Source organism: Schistocerca nitens, chromosome 2 (assembly GCF_023898315.1).
Source record: "Schistocerca nitens isolate TAMUIC-IGC-003100 chromosome 2, iqSchNite1.1, whole genome shotgun sequence".
NCBI lineage: Eukaryota > Metazoa > Arthropoda > Insecta > Orthoptera > Acrididae > Schistocerca > Schistocerca nitens.
Window position 1 is genome coordinate 478,177,293 of NC_064615.1, and position 16,579 is coordinate 478,193,871.

The 16,579-nt window shown below is 43.0% G+C and overlaps 1 protein-coding gene across 2 annotated transcripts in view; it reads right to left on the bottom strand.

Moving 5' to 3' along the window:
* Positions 1-16,579, bottom strand: part of LOC126234448 (sialin-like) — a 152,482-nt gene that overhangs the window by 83,608 nt on the left and 52,295 nt on the right. The window contains exons 3-4 of one of the 2 annotated variants that reach the window (XM_049943143.1): positions 15,835-16,068; positions 3,282-3,369 (exon numbers count right to left, since the gene is read on the bottom strand). In XM_049943143.1, the coding sequence (XP_049799100.1) occupies positions 3,282-3,369; positions 15,835-16,068 (322 nt within the window). The remainder of the gene's footprint in view (positions 1-3,281; positions 3,370-15,834; positions 16,069-16,579) is intronic. The other variant, XM_049943144.1, reaches the window with a different exon arrangement.

Sequence of the window (16,579 nt, forward strand, 5' to 3'; positions counted from 1 at the left end):
CTCGTGTCTATTTGTGCTTCACTTTTCCTTATTGACATTTATATCGCTCTCACTTCTCTCATTAGATGCATGAAGTTGCCGTCAAAAATCCCTCATTTTTATAGGTTTTGCAGCTTTCGCTATGGGCCTACTTTAATACAGGTGTGAACTTCACAATTAACAAGCTCAAAGCGTTCCTATGGGACAATTATACTGAATATGAGATTTGGTACAGTGTCTGAAAAAATGTCAAGCACCCAGAACACACGGCCGGTTGTTGGTTGGTTGTTTCGGGGAAGGAGACCAGACAGCGAGGTCATCGGTCTCATCGGATTGGGGAAGGACGGGGAAGGAAGTCGGCCGTGCCCTTTGAAAGGAACCATCCCGGCATTTGCCTGGAGCGACTTAGGGAAATCACGGAAAACCTAAATCAGGATGGCCGGACGCGGGATTGAACCGTCGTCCTCCCGAATGCGAGTCCATTGTCTAACTACTGCGTACGGCCGGTTGTGAATGTAACTTCGTACACGTACACACCATCGGCGGGTATGTAAATGATTAGAGTTGCAATTCTCTGTGACACTTAGAACGCCCGCAAGAGTGAATTAGTGTTGTTCATATTTAGTGTTCTTACCGGGCCTGATAGGTTATATAAGGTCGTGAACAGCGTCAGATATTGAGTGATCACACGCATAAACCGTGTGCTCGTGCGAGACAGCGTTATTAGTACCTGATGGAGTTTGACAGGGATCTTATTGAGGGTCTCCATTTGGCCGGCTGGGTGAATCGTGCAATATTCGGAATTGTGAAGCATTCTGGTGTGACACAGCCCAACGGTGGATTACATGGGAACGTGAGGGCGCTCATATTGGTCGTCAGGCTTCCGATCGACCAAGTCTGACCACCACAAGGGAGGATCGCTGTATTGTGCGCCAAGCACGTCGTAACCCCTTCACATATCCGAATGTCATCTCCAACAAGTAAAGTACCCTCTGCAAAGTCTTCTGCCATCCCGCACCGTTGGACGGAGACTAACAGTAGCCGTATTAGGAAATTATCGCCCCGTACGTAGGCTGCCGTTAACATCACGACACAAACGGCTGCATATGGGATGGAGTCGTCACAGGAAGGAGAGATCCCATTCTTCCAGTGTTTTCGGGTGGCACAGTAATGTTACTTCTGGCCTCGTGGTACAGGGAGCCATAGAGTATGACTTCAGGTCACGGTTAGTAGTTGTTGTTGTTGTGGTCTTCAGTCCTGAGACTGGTTTGATGCAGCTCTCCATGCTACTCTATCCTGTGCAATCTTCTTCATCTCCCAGTACCTACTGCAACCTACATCCTTCTGAATCTGCTTAGTGTATTCATCTCTTGGTCTCCCTCTACGATTTTTACCCTCCACAGTGCCCTCCAATGCTAAATTTGTGATCCCTTGATGCCTCAAAACATGTCCTACCAACCGATCCCTTCTTCTAGTCAAGTTGTGCCACAAACTTCTCTTCTCCCCAATCCTATTCAATACCTCCTCATTAGTTACGTGATCTACCCACCTTATCTTCAGCATTCTTCTGTAGCACCACATTTCGAAAGCTTCTATTCTCTTCTTGTCCAAACTAGTTATCGTCCATGTTTCACTTCCATACATGGCTACACTCCATACAAATACTTTCAGAAACGACTTCCTGACACTTAAATCTATACCCGATGTTAACAACTTTCTCTTCTTCAGAAACGATTTCCTTGCCATTGCCAGTCTACATTTTACATCCTCTCTACTTCGACCATCATCAGTTATTTTACTCCCTAAATAGCAAAACTCCTTTACTACTTTAAGTGTCTCATTTCCTAATCTAATTCCCTCAGCATCACCCAATTTAATTTGACTACATTCCATTATCCTCGTTTTGCTTTTGTTGATGTTCATATTATATCCTCCTTTCAAGGCACTGTCCATTCCGTTCAATTGCTCTTCCAAGTCCTTTGCTGTCTCTGACAGAATTACAATGTCGTCGGCAAACCTCAAAGTTTTTGCTTATTCTCCATGAATTTTAATACCTACTCCGAATTTATCTTTTGTTTCCTTTACTGCTTGCTCAATATACAGATTGAATAACATCGGGGAGAGGCTACAACCCTGTCTCACTCCTTTCCCAACCACTGCTTCCCTTTCATGCCCCTCGACTCTTATAACTGCCATCTGGTTTCTGTACAAATTGTAAATAGCCTTTCGCTCCCTGTACTTTATCCCTGCCACCTTCAGAATTTGAAAGAGAGTATTCCAGTTAACACGGTTAGTAGTGATTGAGGGAAATCTGACGGCACAACGGTACGTCACTGACATCCTGTGCCCTCGTACGTTTCGCTCCTGTGCTAGTACCGTGATGCCATTTTTCATGACACGTATTTCAATGAACTGTTGTGGCACTTCCAAGGTGCTATCTACCCCCCACAGAACATGTACGGGACCAGCTCGGACGTTTACTCTGATCCAGTGCCAGTGTCCAAAGATATCAAGGACCAGCTACAACAGTTGTGGGCCAGCTTGCCTCAGGAAAGGATACAACGGCTTTGTGGTATCCTTTCCAACCTTATCATTGCATACATCCATGTCAGAGGGGTCCAGGTTCATACCGATAAGTGAGCCCACATTACAAAGTTGTTTGCAAATCTGGTTTCATTTTGTAGTCCCTGAAATAACATAATGTTTCCTCTCAACCTATGATGTTTAATTTCATTTCTTCCTCCCGCTCTGCACGCTCCACTTTTTTTTTAATCAGGGATTTCAATTATCTTTCCTTTTGTATGGGTTGTGGTATTGATGAGAGAGCGCTGCACATTGACTCGAACACTTATGGACGTTTTTTTTTTTTTTTTTCCTCCAGGAACGTTCTTCCGCCCCTCCCCCTGCCCGCCACCCTCTCTTGTCTTCTGCCGGAAGAAATGGGTTGCGACCTTGATGTCGTCCAACAGTGACGCGCGTCCGTAACGCAGGCGCCAGGAGCTCGTTACAGCGAAGAGTTTATCTAGATAACTTCGTGATAATTAGACATTATCCGCGAAATATGCGTCACTGTGAAAGATAAACAGTGGCGTTGCCATTTGTCAATATCGCGAGTAGGACTGAAAGTTGTTAGAACTGGAAATGTATAGAACCGTATTTACAAGTAACTACTATTTGAACTGCAGAAAACTTGTCATAAATTACAAAAGAAATTATAGTCATAGGAAACGTGAGGAGTGCTACAGCTTGAAAAAGCGAGTGGAAACTATCGCTATATAAATATCTTAGCTTAATATTAATACCTGAAAATAAAAATCCTGAGAATTTCGACCTCTCCTTGGGATGAAACCACTTGGATACCATAGCCTGGAGAGACGGAATAACAACACCCTGAAAAAAGGAAACAGAATTCAAATGCTTGCTCGATTGTTTTTAACGAATAACTTTTTCAAAACTTCGAGGTATAATGTACTCTCAGCACTAATGTAAATAAATGTGTACGTACCAATAATAGATGAAAGCTTACCGTAATTGTAAACCAGTTCCAAAATATGTCGTCTAATAATCTTATTCAACCCTTACGTCATTACTGAACCGTCTGAAAAAACATGTATGGTATTTTTCCTCTCTATTTGACATTATTCAGTGTTTCGCTTAATTACCAGGGTTGGAACTTTAATAGTGGCCAACTAATTATTTTCAGCTCGTACAAAATAGATACCGGTGCATGTTTCAAAGTTTTACTACCTTTCAAAGTAGTCACTGGAATTATTCAAAATGGTTCAAATGGCTCTGAGCACTATGGGACTTAACATCTGAGGCCATCAGTCCTCTAGAACGTAGAACTACGAAACCTAACTAACCTAAGGACATCACACACATCCATGCCCGAGGCAGGATTCGAACCTGCGACCGTAGCAGTCGCGCGGCTCCGGACTGAAGCGCCTAGAACCAGCATTGTGTAAAACCCGTTAAAAGCGATGTGGAAGTCGTAGGACATTCGTAGCAGTGCCTGTTGTGTTGACAGTTCGGGCGGCGCGGTCTACTGCCAGACGAATTTGTAGCAGTTCTGAAGCGAATGCCGTGAAGTGCTTCCTTCAGTTTAGAAATCGAGTTGAAGTTACGAGGGCTTAAGTCAGGGAAGTGCAGTAGATGGTATAGCACTTAGCAGCCCCATCAGTCAAACAAATCAGTAACAAATAACTTGCGGGTTTGCTGCCGGGTGACGTCGTCGACCACCGCCGATATTTCGAGAGGAGCACACCCTGCCATTCTCTGCCATTCTCAAGGCGCAACTGCACAACTGCAGGTAATGATGACGACTGTTATTGGAAGGCTTCATAAGGACATTAATTGCCTTGTCGTAAAGAAACTGTTTTAACTTCGGCAGCATGATACCGCAGCCTATAGAGAGGTGGAGAAAACAGGTCATTTGGGTGGTTGCCAAATCTGTAGGAGCGAAATAGTGGCCGCTTATCTGGAAATTTTGGAAATTTGTGGTAAGGGCTTATGGGACCAAACTGCTGAGGTGATCGGTCCCTAAGCTTACACACTACTTAACCTAACTTAAACTAACTTATGCTAAGGACGACACACATACCCATGCCTGAGGGAGGACTCGGACCTCCGACGGGGGAGCCGCTCGGACCATGACAAGACGCCCCAGACCGCGCGGCTACCCCGCGCGGCTTAGCTCTCCTGCAACGTGTCTAGCACAGTCTGTGCCTTTTTCCACTCTTTGATGAGCTAAATTACATGTTGTGCAGGTGTAGACATTTCTGCATCTGAGCACTATGGGACTTAACATCTGAGGTCATCAGTCTCCTAGAACTTAGAACTACTTAAACCTAACTAATTTAATGACATCACACACATCCATGCCCGAGGCAGGATTCGAACCTGCGACCGTAGCGGTCGCGCGGTTCCAGACTGAAGCGTCTAGAACCGCTCGGCCACTGCCAGGAATGGTCATCCATCGTCCGCAGATAACATTTTCTGTGAATGACCTCTCCATTCATCGAATCTCTCAGTGCGTGGATACTGTGGAATTCTGCCTGGGGTGAGGCGAACACCCATCAACTTTCAGTGACGCTGTCAGAAATGACACGCCGAATTTCGAAAGATACTGAGAACACTCCACAAGAATTGTTTGAGAAGTCTTCTGGGTCATGTAACTTGCACCTATATATCTGTTATACTACACGTCCAGTTTCTATAGAACGCATTGAAGTTTTTTGTAAAACTCTCGAAGTTCCCTCTTTAAGTATGTTATACTGTTATTTATTTATATTCCGTATGCTTAAAATTTAAAGTTATGAAATCTTCCAATAGATTTTAATAAATTTTGTCTGTGTCATTAGCGGGAAGTGTGAAAAACTTCATCTTAGTTGAATTTTTTTACGGTAGTGTCCCAGTTGTCTCTCAACACTTGGAGGCATTTAACGTCATACTTGAACTGGAGCTTCCAATTTATGAGGCGTTAATGCGAAAAAGTGCATCTAATGGTTACCTCAAGGAAAGAACAGCTCATCACGTGATTGTATGTTGTCATGCCGATACTAGCAAAGCTCTTGCGATGGAGTGCTTTTATTCATCATGAGATCGATAAGCTGATATTGAAGGACGAGGAAGATTATCAGTACTCACGTTGTTATTATCTATTCTAACATTACTTGACCATCGATGCGTGAAACGATAAAGCTACAAAGATGGTAGGCCTTTAATCACGAACTCTGCTTCGATTTATATTACTATGTTGATTTAATTTCTCATTGTTGTTATTTCAGATGGAATCTACATTTTCTTCTCGGTTAAGGCTACTGGCGGTTTTCTTTCTGCCGCGTAGGCTATTTCATTTCATGACAGGACATGAAAACTTCACAACACAACACGTAGATCTATTGTAGTGATTGTCCCCGCTGCTTTATTTCTGTCTGTTATTATGTTCCAATCCTCTTCGAAATAATAGTTTGCAAGAGATTCGACTGGTTTACTTTCACGGACAATCACATATTTCTATCTCACTGCTTGCGATTGGCCTTGGTGTCTTTTTAATGGAAAAAACAGGTGTGAAACTCTGCTCATTCCAAAAATAAGCTTTCTGTTCCTGATAATGAGTGAAACGCGAACGTATACTTTTTCATAAGAGATCAACAAAACGATTTGAGGCGCAGTAATAGTTCTAAGAGACATTCTGGTAACACAATGATAAGGTTACAAAATACACCAGGAACCAGGAAATATCGAGCATCGTTTTCCCCAGTCGGAGACAATAAAGGATGTGCAGTCAGGGATAGAATTCGCGTGATCCGCTCTCTTTTCTTATACTGAATTGCAAAGGTTTACTGTCTGTTACATAGCATAACAAGCAAATAGAAACAGTACTACCAACATACTGCCGACTCCCAGGTTTCGCTACTGCACCTTCAAGGAAACAACAAGTGAAATGCCAACTGGACCGTGTTTAGAAGTTAACAAAAGATGAATTTTATTCAAAGACGGTTTCACAAAAGGGGCACTTATCCCACCATAAAACGAGGAAAGAAAATAGTCATGCATGAGCATCACAACCAGGAACAACAACATTCTTCGTGATGTGCGCCTGGTATGCAATGACGTGCACAGTGTAAACGGATTAACTAACTGTTCCGCGATTTTATTTTTCACACAGCGTTTTTAGCTCGTCATTGCTGACACATTCTTCTCTACATCCATGTCATCATAGTTTCAGTGAATGGAAACAGCAATAACACTTGAGATGCTGCTGTTTTAAATATATATATTTTGCGATTATTTTCATTGGTTTTGGTCGATATGGTTTTGAGCCTCGCTAGAATGACCTTGTGTTCACTAATCCTTGTATCCGTCATGACGCTCTCTATTAGATCAGAATTATTTGTTGCTAAGAGGGCAAGTGTGTTTTCGCAATCATTTACAATTCGTGTTGGCTCATGAACTAATTGTTCAAAGTAATTCTCAGAGAAAGCATTTAGTACAATTTCGGAAGATGTTTTCTGTCTACCACCGGCTTTGAACATGTATTTTCGCCAACAAATCGAGGGTAGATTGAAGTCTCCACCAATTATAACTGTATGAGTGGGGTACTTATTTGTAATGAGATTCAAGTTTTACACCTAAAACTAGCATAGTTTTGTCCCGTTACTTTTATAAACATGTACAGCAGGAAAACAAACAGAGAACTGTATAGTAACAAAGGAATCTCTAGAAGCCATCGGTTTGCAAACCGATAATGAGTATTTTATCCCTTATTTTTCAATAATTACACGAAAACCAAATATCGAGTATAAGTTTGTATTTGCTGCAGCATCCGTTTTTGTCATGGTCTAATCTAATCCAACCTCATTCCAGTTTGTAGTGAGAGAACATGTTTAAATGAGCTTCTGAACAACGGCGACGGCCATCGTTCTTCACTTGGCTTCGCTGGACGAGAAGGACATCTTAAAATTGTTTGTGGTGTGAATAAGACGACAGGCGAAATACCCTCAGACTTCAAGAAAAACGTAATAATTCCAGTTCCAAAGAAAGTGGGTTGTGACTGGTGTGAATATTACCGAACTATCGTATTAATGAGGTATTACTGCAAAATACTGACACGAATTTTTTGAAGAAGAATGGCAAAACTGGTAGAAGGTAAACTCAGGGAAGATCAATTTGGATTCCGGAGAAATGTAGGAACACACGAGGCGATAATGACCCTACGATTTCTCTTGGAAGAGAGGTTAAGGAAAGGCAAACCTACGTTCATAGCATTTTTAGACTTTGTGTAAAGCTTTCGACAATGCGACGAGAATATACTCTTGGAAATTTTGATGGTAGCAGGGGTCGAAATGCTGTTTACAATTTGTTCAGAAACCAGACAGTAGTTATAAGAGTCGCGGGGCATGAAATGGAAGAAGTGGTTGAGAAGGGAATGAGATAGGGTTGTAGCCTATCCCAAGATTATTCAATCTGTACACTGAGCAAACAGTAAAGGAAACCAAAGAAAAATATGGAGTAGGAATTAAAGCTCAGGCAGAAGAAAAGCCGCTGAAGTTTACCGATGACATCGTAATTCTGTCAGACAGAAAAGGACTTGGAAGAGCAGTTGAACAGAACAAAAGCCAAACAATGATAACTGAATGTAGTAGAATTAAAACAGGTGATGTTGAGGCAATCAGATTAGAAAACGAGACACTTATAGTTACAGATGAGTTTGGCTGTTTGGGCAGCAAAATAACTGGTGATGGCCGAAGTAGCGAGGGTATAAAATATAGGCTGGCGATGACAAGAAAAGCTTTCTCAAGAAGAGAAATTTGCTAACACCGTAAATATATTTTAAGTGTTGGTTGGTTGGTTGGTTTAGGGGTCGGGAAGGAAGTCGGCCATGCCCTTCAAAGGAACCATCCTGGCATTTGCCTGAAGTGATTTATGGAAGTCACAGAAAACTTTGATCAGGATGGCCGAATGCGAGTCCAGTGTGCTAACCACTGCGCCACTGGGCTCGGCATTTAAGTGTTCGGGGGTCCTTTCTGAAGGTAGAGTTTAGCCACGTAAGGAAATGAAACTTTGACGATAAACAATTCAGACAGGAAAAGAATAGAAGCTTTTGAGATTTTGCTCTAAAAAATAAAGCTGAAGATTAAAAGAGTAGAGAGAGTAACTAATATTGAGCTGCTGAACAGAGCTGGGGAGAAAAGAAGTTCGTGACTCAGTTTGACCAAAAGAAGGGATCGGTTGAAATGACACATTCTGAGACATCAAGGGACCACCAGTTTAGTATTGGAGGGAAGTGTGCGGGGTAAAGGAAGACCACGAGATGAATACCGTTAGCAGATTCAGAAGTATGTAGGTTGCAGTTGTTATTCGGAGACGAAGAGGCTTGCACAGGATGGAGTAGCATGGACAGCTGCATCAAACCAGTCTTCGGACTGAAGACCACAATAACAACATGCTCAAGACAGAAAACAAGAATAATTATGACAGCTGCTGCAGAGGAAGGCCACCCAAATTACTCCCTCTGTTCTTGATTTATGTTGTTCATGTTGTGATGGGTAAATCTGCATATTATTCGTATATACTTTCTAGCTCTGACCCCTATTTATAGACAATTCGGTGCCTACCTGGTGCGTGTCTTCGAAATGCAAGTACGAGATACTCAAGGAACAGCTCCGCATTCTCCTTGACACTACCCTGGGACGTGGCAACATCCTGTAATATTTTTGGCAACTGTGTGATCTCTTTTTATTTCCTGTAGTGATTAAGACTCATCTGATGTTTTCTTTTTTTGCGATTAAGTGATCTGAATAATTTTGATCTAATGGGCGACTTCGAGTTTTGAAATTTATAGGCCGGCCGCAGTGACCGAGCGGTTCTAGGCGCTTCAGTCTGGAACCGCGCGACCGCTACGGTCGCAGGTTCGACTCCTGCCTCGGGAATGGATGTGTGTGATGTCCTTAGGTTAGTTAGGTTTAAGTAGTTCTAAGTTCTAGGGGACTGATGACCTCAGAAGTTAAGTCCCATAGTGCTCAGAACTATTTGAACCATTTTTGAAATTTATAATTTCGAGTCCGGAAGTTCCTTCCAAGCAGATATTGCAACTTATCTCTTCTTTTATGTTGCGAATTGTCTGTCTTAGCCATCAGTATGGCAATGAGGGAGCCATGTCTGCTGCAGTTGTTCGGTAGCTCAGTGGAAATTTTGTTTCGATTGAAACCTAATTACCAGCGGTCTTGTTGACAATGAACTGTACACTACAGGAAGCAAGGAAAGTTTGCCGAATTTGTAGTTGAGTATTGGGCTATTGCACAGTTGTTTCGCTGAGTTTATATTGTGGACTGTAAATTGACGTTGTTCACATTGTTTTTTTAATGTTCGTTATTTGAAGATTTCGTTTATTTCAAGAAGAGGCACTTTGAAGTACTTTTGCCGAACTACTGCACGTAAAGCTAAGTGAATTTTAGCAAGCAGCCAATGGCACATTCAGATTTTTAGTAACGTTTATGAGTAAAAAATTGTGTATCAGGCTGGTGACAGTACGAAGTCACGAAGTGACGTAGACGCTGGGTGTTTCTGCGGTGGGGATAACGGTATTCTAATCCTTAACAGTGTGGCGGCCATTTTGTTCGCTCTCACAGTTTGCAACGAGGTTGAAGCAACATCTATGGTGGTTTGAGTGGTGATCAGGTCGCGATCGTTTTCGGTGACAAATTTTTTCGCGTCGTCTGTCACGACACTTTGTAATATTTCACTTGAATTCACTGGGATTACAGAGTTTTTCTGCAGCATCCAGCACTCTATTTATTACTGATGGTAGTTCAGAAGAGCGTGTCAAGTTCATTTGGACCTTATTAGTGTATGGATTTACGGACAGTAAACTGTTTAGCCTAGAAATTATTTTGTCATCTGATTAATGCATAAGAGGCAATTTAAAAAAAACAGCGTACAAAGTAACCAGGGAAAGATACCATCATCCTCAAAAAAGAAAACGAACAGCCAATCGAGGTCCTTTCCAGCCTGTTATGATAGTCACAACTTTTCGCTATTCGCTACTGTTGCTTATGTGAAACTTGCTACCATGTTATTGACGAGACAGGAGATATTATGAAATTTATGCATGTTAATGGAAGTATAGGTAAGATTCAGGTAACTTTTTGGCCTAGGTTTGTTCACTGTTAAAGTATTTAAGCTCCCATTTGAAATCCCTTGTGATCATGCAAGGCAGTTTTAAGGGAATATGGACGAGTAATTTCTGTTTAAGAAGAGAGATGGGATAAAGAATTTCTCTTGCCTATTTCCAACGGAATTCGTCAAGTTAAGATTGATTTACTAAAATATGAACCGTTTGCAAAAATGTATCTGCCTGTCGTGCAGTACCTATCTATGAGGGACGCCAAGGACGTGTCCAACATGCAGCTCCAGTGAATCTGTGTGTGCTGAGTGGTAATGGAAATGAGTGTTTGGCGTCATTGGCCGGGAGGCCCCTTGCGGGGCAGGTCCGGCCGCCGTGGTGCTGGTCTCACTACATTCGACGCCACATTGGGCGACATGCGCGCCGGATGGGGAAGAAATGATGATGAAGACAACACAACACCCAGTCCCTGAGCGGAGAAAATCCCCGACAAGGTACAATAGAATAAACGACATTAAAAGAAAATAACAAGAAACATCAAAAAAGCATAGAAAAGTAAATAACGTATAATAACTCGTCCACAAACATCAGCAAAACATTACAGTAAAATAAATGATGTAGTATAGCAACTCGCCCACAATTTAAGAAAGTAACTCGTGCTACATGAACTTACGAGTCTGTTGTCGTGGGAGTTAGCAGAGAAACTGGTGATACTTGTGAAGAAGCAGCGCAGAGAGATAAACAGATTACATAGTCTAAGTTTAAATTATAATCTGAAGATATCAACAACAAAAACAAAAACTATCTTTTTAGGAAAGATGTCCCATTTCCAGTATCTGGGATAGGATAACTTTTGATGAAGAGGAAGACAAAAATAAGAAAATTAACGCCTATTAATATATATGTGGCGTGATAAAAGGAACAAGAAGAGGTAAAACACGAGAGAAACCCAAATGAAATTCTGTAAGTTATGGCACTACTCATAGTGTTGTATGGAGCAGAAAGTTGAACATTAAGATTAAAAGATTTACGACAGTTTGGAACATCAGAAATTAAGTTTCTTAGGTCTGTGAAAAGCTGCACGAGAGAAGACATAAGAAAAGACCTGGGAGTAAAGGCATTAAATGGAAAAGTAATCCAACGAAGGACTGGAAAGAGTAGGTACTGCATATTTCACTTCACAGAATTCCTCGACAAGCGATGGAATATAATGCCTTTGGAAAAGGGACTGTGAGAAACTCTAGCAAGACATGGTGTGGCCGGTACAGGCCGTAAAGCTTAAGCCTGGATTGGCAGAAGAAGAATAAGAAGAAGATGATGATGATGATGAAGAAAGAAGATGGGGGTTTTATAACTAACGTATTATCTCGGTATCATTGTATGTTTTGTATTGTATTGTACGTTAACCGGGGACCTAGAAACGACGGAGAGGCTACGTCCCCGCCGCAGCCGCAGTGGTCCACAACCCCACGACGACTACCGCAGTCCACTTCACCCCTTCGCCGCCCCACACCGAACCCAGAGTTACTGTGCGGTTCGGCCCCCGGTAGACCCCCCAGGGAACGTCTCACACCAGACGAGTGTAACCCCTAAGTTTGCGTGGTAGAGTAATGGTGGTGTACGCGTACGTGGAGAACTTGTTTGCACAGCAGTCGCCGACGTAGTGTAACTGAGGCGGAATAAGAGGAACCAGCCCGCATTCGCCGAGGCAGATGGAAAACCGCCTAAAAACCATCCACAGACTGGCCGGTTCACCGGACCTCGACACAAATCCACCGGGCGGATTCGTGCCGGGGACCAGGCGCTCCTTCCCGCCCGGAAAGCCGTGCGTATGACCGCATGGCCAATCGGGCGGGCATTTCGGTACCATTCTAGAACGCATTCTGCTAGCAGAAAAATAAACTGAAGCTGTATCTCAGGTTCTTGATCTACGTTATTGCTGTCAGAACTTTATTTTTGTCATAAAAATATCCACGAACTTCTCCAAAAACTAGAATTTGTGGGTTCCAGTGAAGCTTAAGGCAAACAGATGTCTCTGTATGGTTGACAACCAGACAGACAACATCTGAAGTTAGTGTTCAAATCAGCAATAAAAACGACGAGGGTAGTCGTCGAAACATCATGAGTCGAAAATCAGTCACTGAATCTAATCTGGCTGGATGCCCAAATTGCACTTACTAGACATTGCATTGACATGATTATGGTGTCACGATAGAGATTTTAAAATAATGCACACTTTTAGTAATTACTACCTAAGAAAGACGATGGAATAATTTCCTCTATTACTAAAAACAGACGAGAGTAGAATCCCAGTTTGCATTCAAAATGCGAATTTTTTATGTTTCTCAGCTGAGATATGGCATTCGATTACGACTTCTCCCATCAGAGAAAAAGGGTGACAAAATTTTTGTCCGTCAGTTCTTATAGTAGTATCAAAATATAGCGAAACGTTCGTAGCAAGAGTGATTCTTTGGTGTCTGTGAAGTCAAATGAAAACACAAGACGGCTAGTAATGCATGTCAGTGATCTTTCACCATTTAAAAGTATTTTTTCCATTGGAATCAGAACAGAAAGCGGCAGATTCTGAACGTATCGCTCTAAAATAAGAGAACGGATGTGTCGAACATGCCATTGTAAAAAAACAGTTTCTTTTTGGGTTACGTGTTTCATTATGTTCTTGCATAACATAAACAAACGATGTTTATCCGCACTTATGCTCTCCAAATTCTGTTGGGATATCTTTGGCTGTAAATGTCCAATCATAATGTATGATAGTAGGTTGTAATCGTAGTAACAATTGTTGGATTTACCTAAAGTTATTTATGGAAACAGTGGTAACGCTTCACTAGTATCTAAACCCAGATCCTACCGAAAATAGATCGTACTGCTGCGTCACATTTCCTGCATTAACGTAATCATAACTGCTAATCATTTCACTTCGTTACATTATAATTATGTTACAGCATCTAATTCATTCGCTGTTATAACGCTTTCATCTGCTCTACCTGTCCTAGGTGCGAAGTACCCGTTACTGTTAACCTACCGATTCTAAAATAACTGCAGCAGTGACAGATTAGCCTTACTATACGTAATAAATAAATGCGTTACTGAACTAATTTGCCTTGTCATACTTGATGGCTCAGTTAAACCGATATTTCCATCTATAATCTGTATATAATGCAGCTGCCGACAGAAAAACAAATTTCGTGTTATTCCTTAAGCAATTAAGCTACAGTATGAAATGTAGGAGGACATGCTGAAAAGTAATGCCTCCGAATATTTTATGTGAAAACTCTAAAGGTTTTTGGTTAAAAGAAACGTTTTTAACATTCTACATATTTATTATTCATGTTCACATATTTATTTCTGCACATTGCCATCCTTGCGACGAACACATTTCTGCCAACAAGCAACCAGTTTGTTGATACCGTCGCTGTAGAATGTCTGAATTTGTTGACGGAACCACAGCCTCATCTCAGCTTCCACCCCTTCATCACTACCAAAGCGAAGTGCAGGAAGGCGCTCTTTCAGTTTTGGAAACAGATGAAAACGTTTACAACTCTTTGGGGCGCTATATATGGCTTAGGATTGGTACTAACCGGTTATGTGAGCCTCCGTCGGTGACGTAAGTTCAAATGGTTCGAATGGCTCTGAGCACTATGGGACTGACTGAAACGCCTAGAACCGCTCGGCCACAGCGGCCGGAAGGTGCCGAGATAGTCCGCGCATTTTGCGACGATGACGTTTGGTTTGTGGGGCGCTCAACTGGGCGGTCATCAGCGCCAGTGCAAAGTCCCAGTTTTTACACAGTCCAATTTTTTTACCCAATCCAATCTAGCCACTGTCACGAATGATGGTGATGATGGTGAAACGATGAGGGCAACACAAACACCCAGTCTCCGGGCAGAGAAAAATCCCCAACCCGGCCGAGAATCGAACCCGGGACCCCGTGATCCAGAGGCAGCAACGCTCGTCACTTGAGCTGCGGACGCGCATTTGCGATAAACACTGTGTGTGGATGGCGCAGTGGTTAACGCAAGTGCCTAGTAAGCAGGAGATTCCATGTTCGAATCCCGTTCCGGGACACATTTTCGCTTGTTGCCGCTGATGCTGCACTAAGTCCTCATTCAGCTAATATTAATAGTATTTCCCTTTCCTTTCTCCCCCCCCCTCCACCTCCTATAGTTTATATAAAAAGTAATCGATCGTTTGCAGCTTTCTGTGTCAGCCCACATCATTGCTCAGAGACTAGAAACAGCTGCGCTAGGGAGTTCCTATTCCATCCGCAGGCTGCTGTCAACACCGTAACACAACCGGCTGCGTTGGTAGTGGAGCCGAGACTGAGGAGCATGGCGTGCTAATGAATGAAGTCGCATTGTGTCCAGTTCAGAACGACCGCAGGTGACCAAAGTTGGCGACATGGGGTGAGGCGCCATTCTTCCAATGTTCCGGAGTGGCAGAGAGATGTTACTTCTGACGTCATGGTGTGAGAAGCCATTGGATATAAGTTCAGATGACAGATGGTAATGATTGAGGGAACTCTGACGACACAACGGTACGTCACGGACATCCTCCATCGTCATGTGTCATTTCTAATGTGACAATATGGTGGTGCCATTTTCCAGCACGACAACGGTAATCCATACGTGGGACTTGTCTCTAAGAAATGACTGCGTGGAGTTGAGGTACTACTGTGGCTAGTAGTATCTTTAGGTGTATGGTCAATAGAACGAGTATGGGACCAGCTCGAACGACACCTCTGTCCCAATGTCAGTACCAAGGGAATGAAGGACCAGTTACAACAGTTGTTGGCCAGCTTGCTCCAGGAGAGGATACAACGGCCTTATGACACCCTTCCGAAGCGAGTCAGTGCGTGCGTCCAGGACAGAGGGAGTGCAACGTCACGTTGGTAAGTAGGCTCATACTATCTAAGTTTTTCTAAATCTGACTCTATATTGTAATCACAAAAATTACAGCGCATACCCTCTCAACAGTTGAAGTTGCATTTCGTTTGCTCCTGCCCTTTAGTTTTCTCCTTTAAGTTTTTTGTCAGGCAAGCGAAGCATACCTGGAGAAAGTTGTGGAGAAACTTACGGAGGCTGTTTTCAATTCTAGATGAGGTGAGATACACGGTAATAAAGTGATGTCTCCTGGGAGTGAATAATTTGCTGTCCGGTGTGCTCGCGTTTTGTGTGACTTATAGAGTGAGAGGAGAGGAGTGTGCTGACCGAGGCGGCGCCGGCGAGCACCCTCACGGCCATGAAGAGGTAGGCGTCTGCGCGCGCGGCCAGCGGGCTGAGCAGCGTGAGGACGCCGCTGAGGAAGACGCCGGGCCCGCACACGTAGCGGCCGCCGTACCGCTCCGCCAGGTAGCCGCCCGGCAGCTGCATCGCCACGTAGCCGTAGTAGTACGACGACAGCACGTAGCCCTGCATCGTCTCGTCCCACGCGAACTCGCCCTCCTGCGTCACAGGAATCAGAGGCAGCTCCAAAGGAAATCCGCAAAGTACCAGGTAGTTGTAATCAAAGTGCAGCTACTGTCGGCTGTAATTATCGTGTGACAGCGAAGTTAATGGCATGTGGCCGTGCAGTGGGTCTAATATCTCTGGCAGACGCACGTCCACGAAGCTCTCGTTCAGTTGAGTGATTGGTATTCAATTAATTTTGTTAATATTACATTTTAGACTAGTGCATTTACTTCTTCGCTTGGCTACCTATTGAGGATTTCGCTTTTATGTGAGCATTTAGGTCGAAAAGAAAGTATTTTTTAAAGGCCAATAATCGTTAGTTTTGTTAACATATTAGGCGTAAATTTCGAGCGAGTGCAGATCTTTATTATTTTGACACGACTTAGCGGTTCAAAGTCTAATTAATTCGTGTCTGACATATAGAGTTTAGGTAGTTAGTTAAAACTTTCGAAAGTAAGATAAAAAGTTCGTTTACATTAGCGTTTAGTTACGTATTAGTACAGGC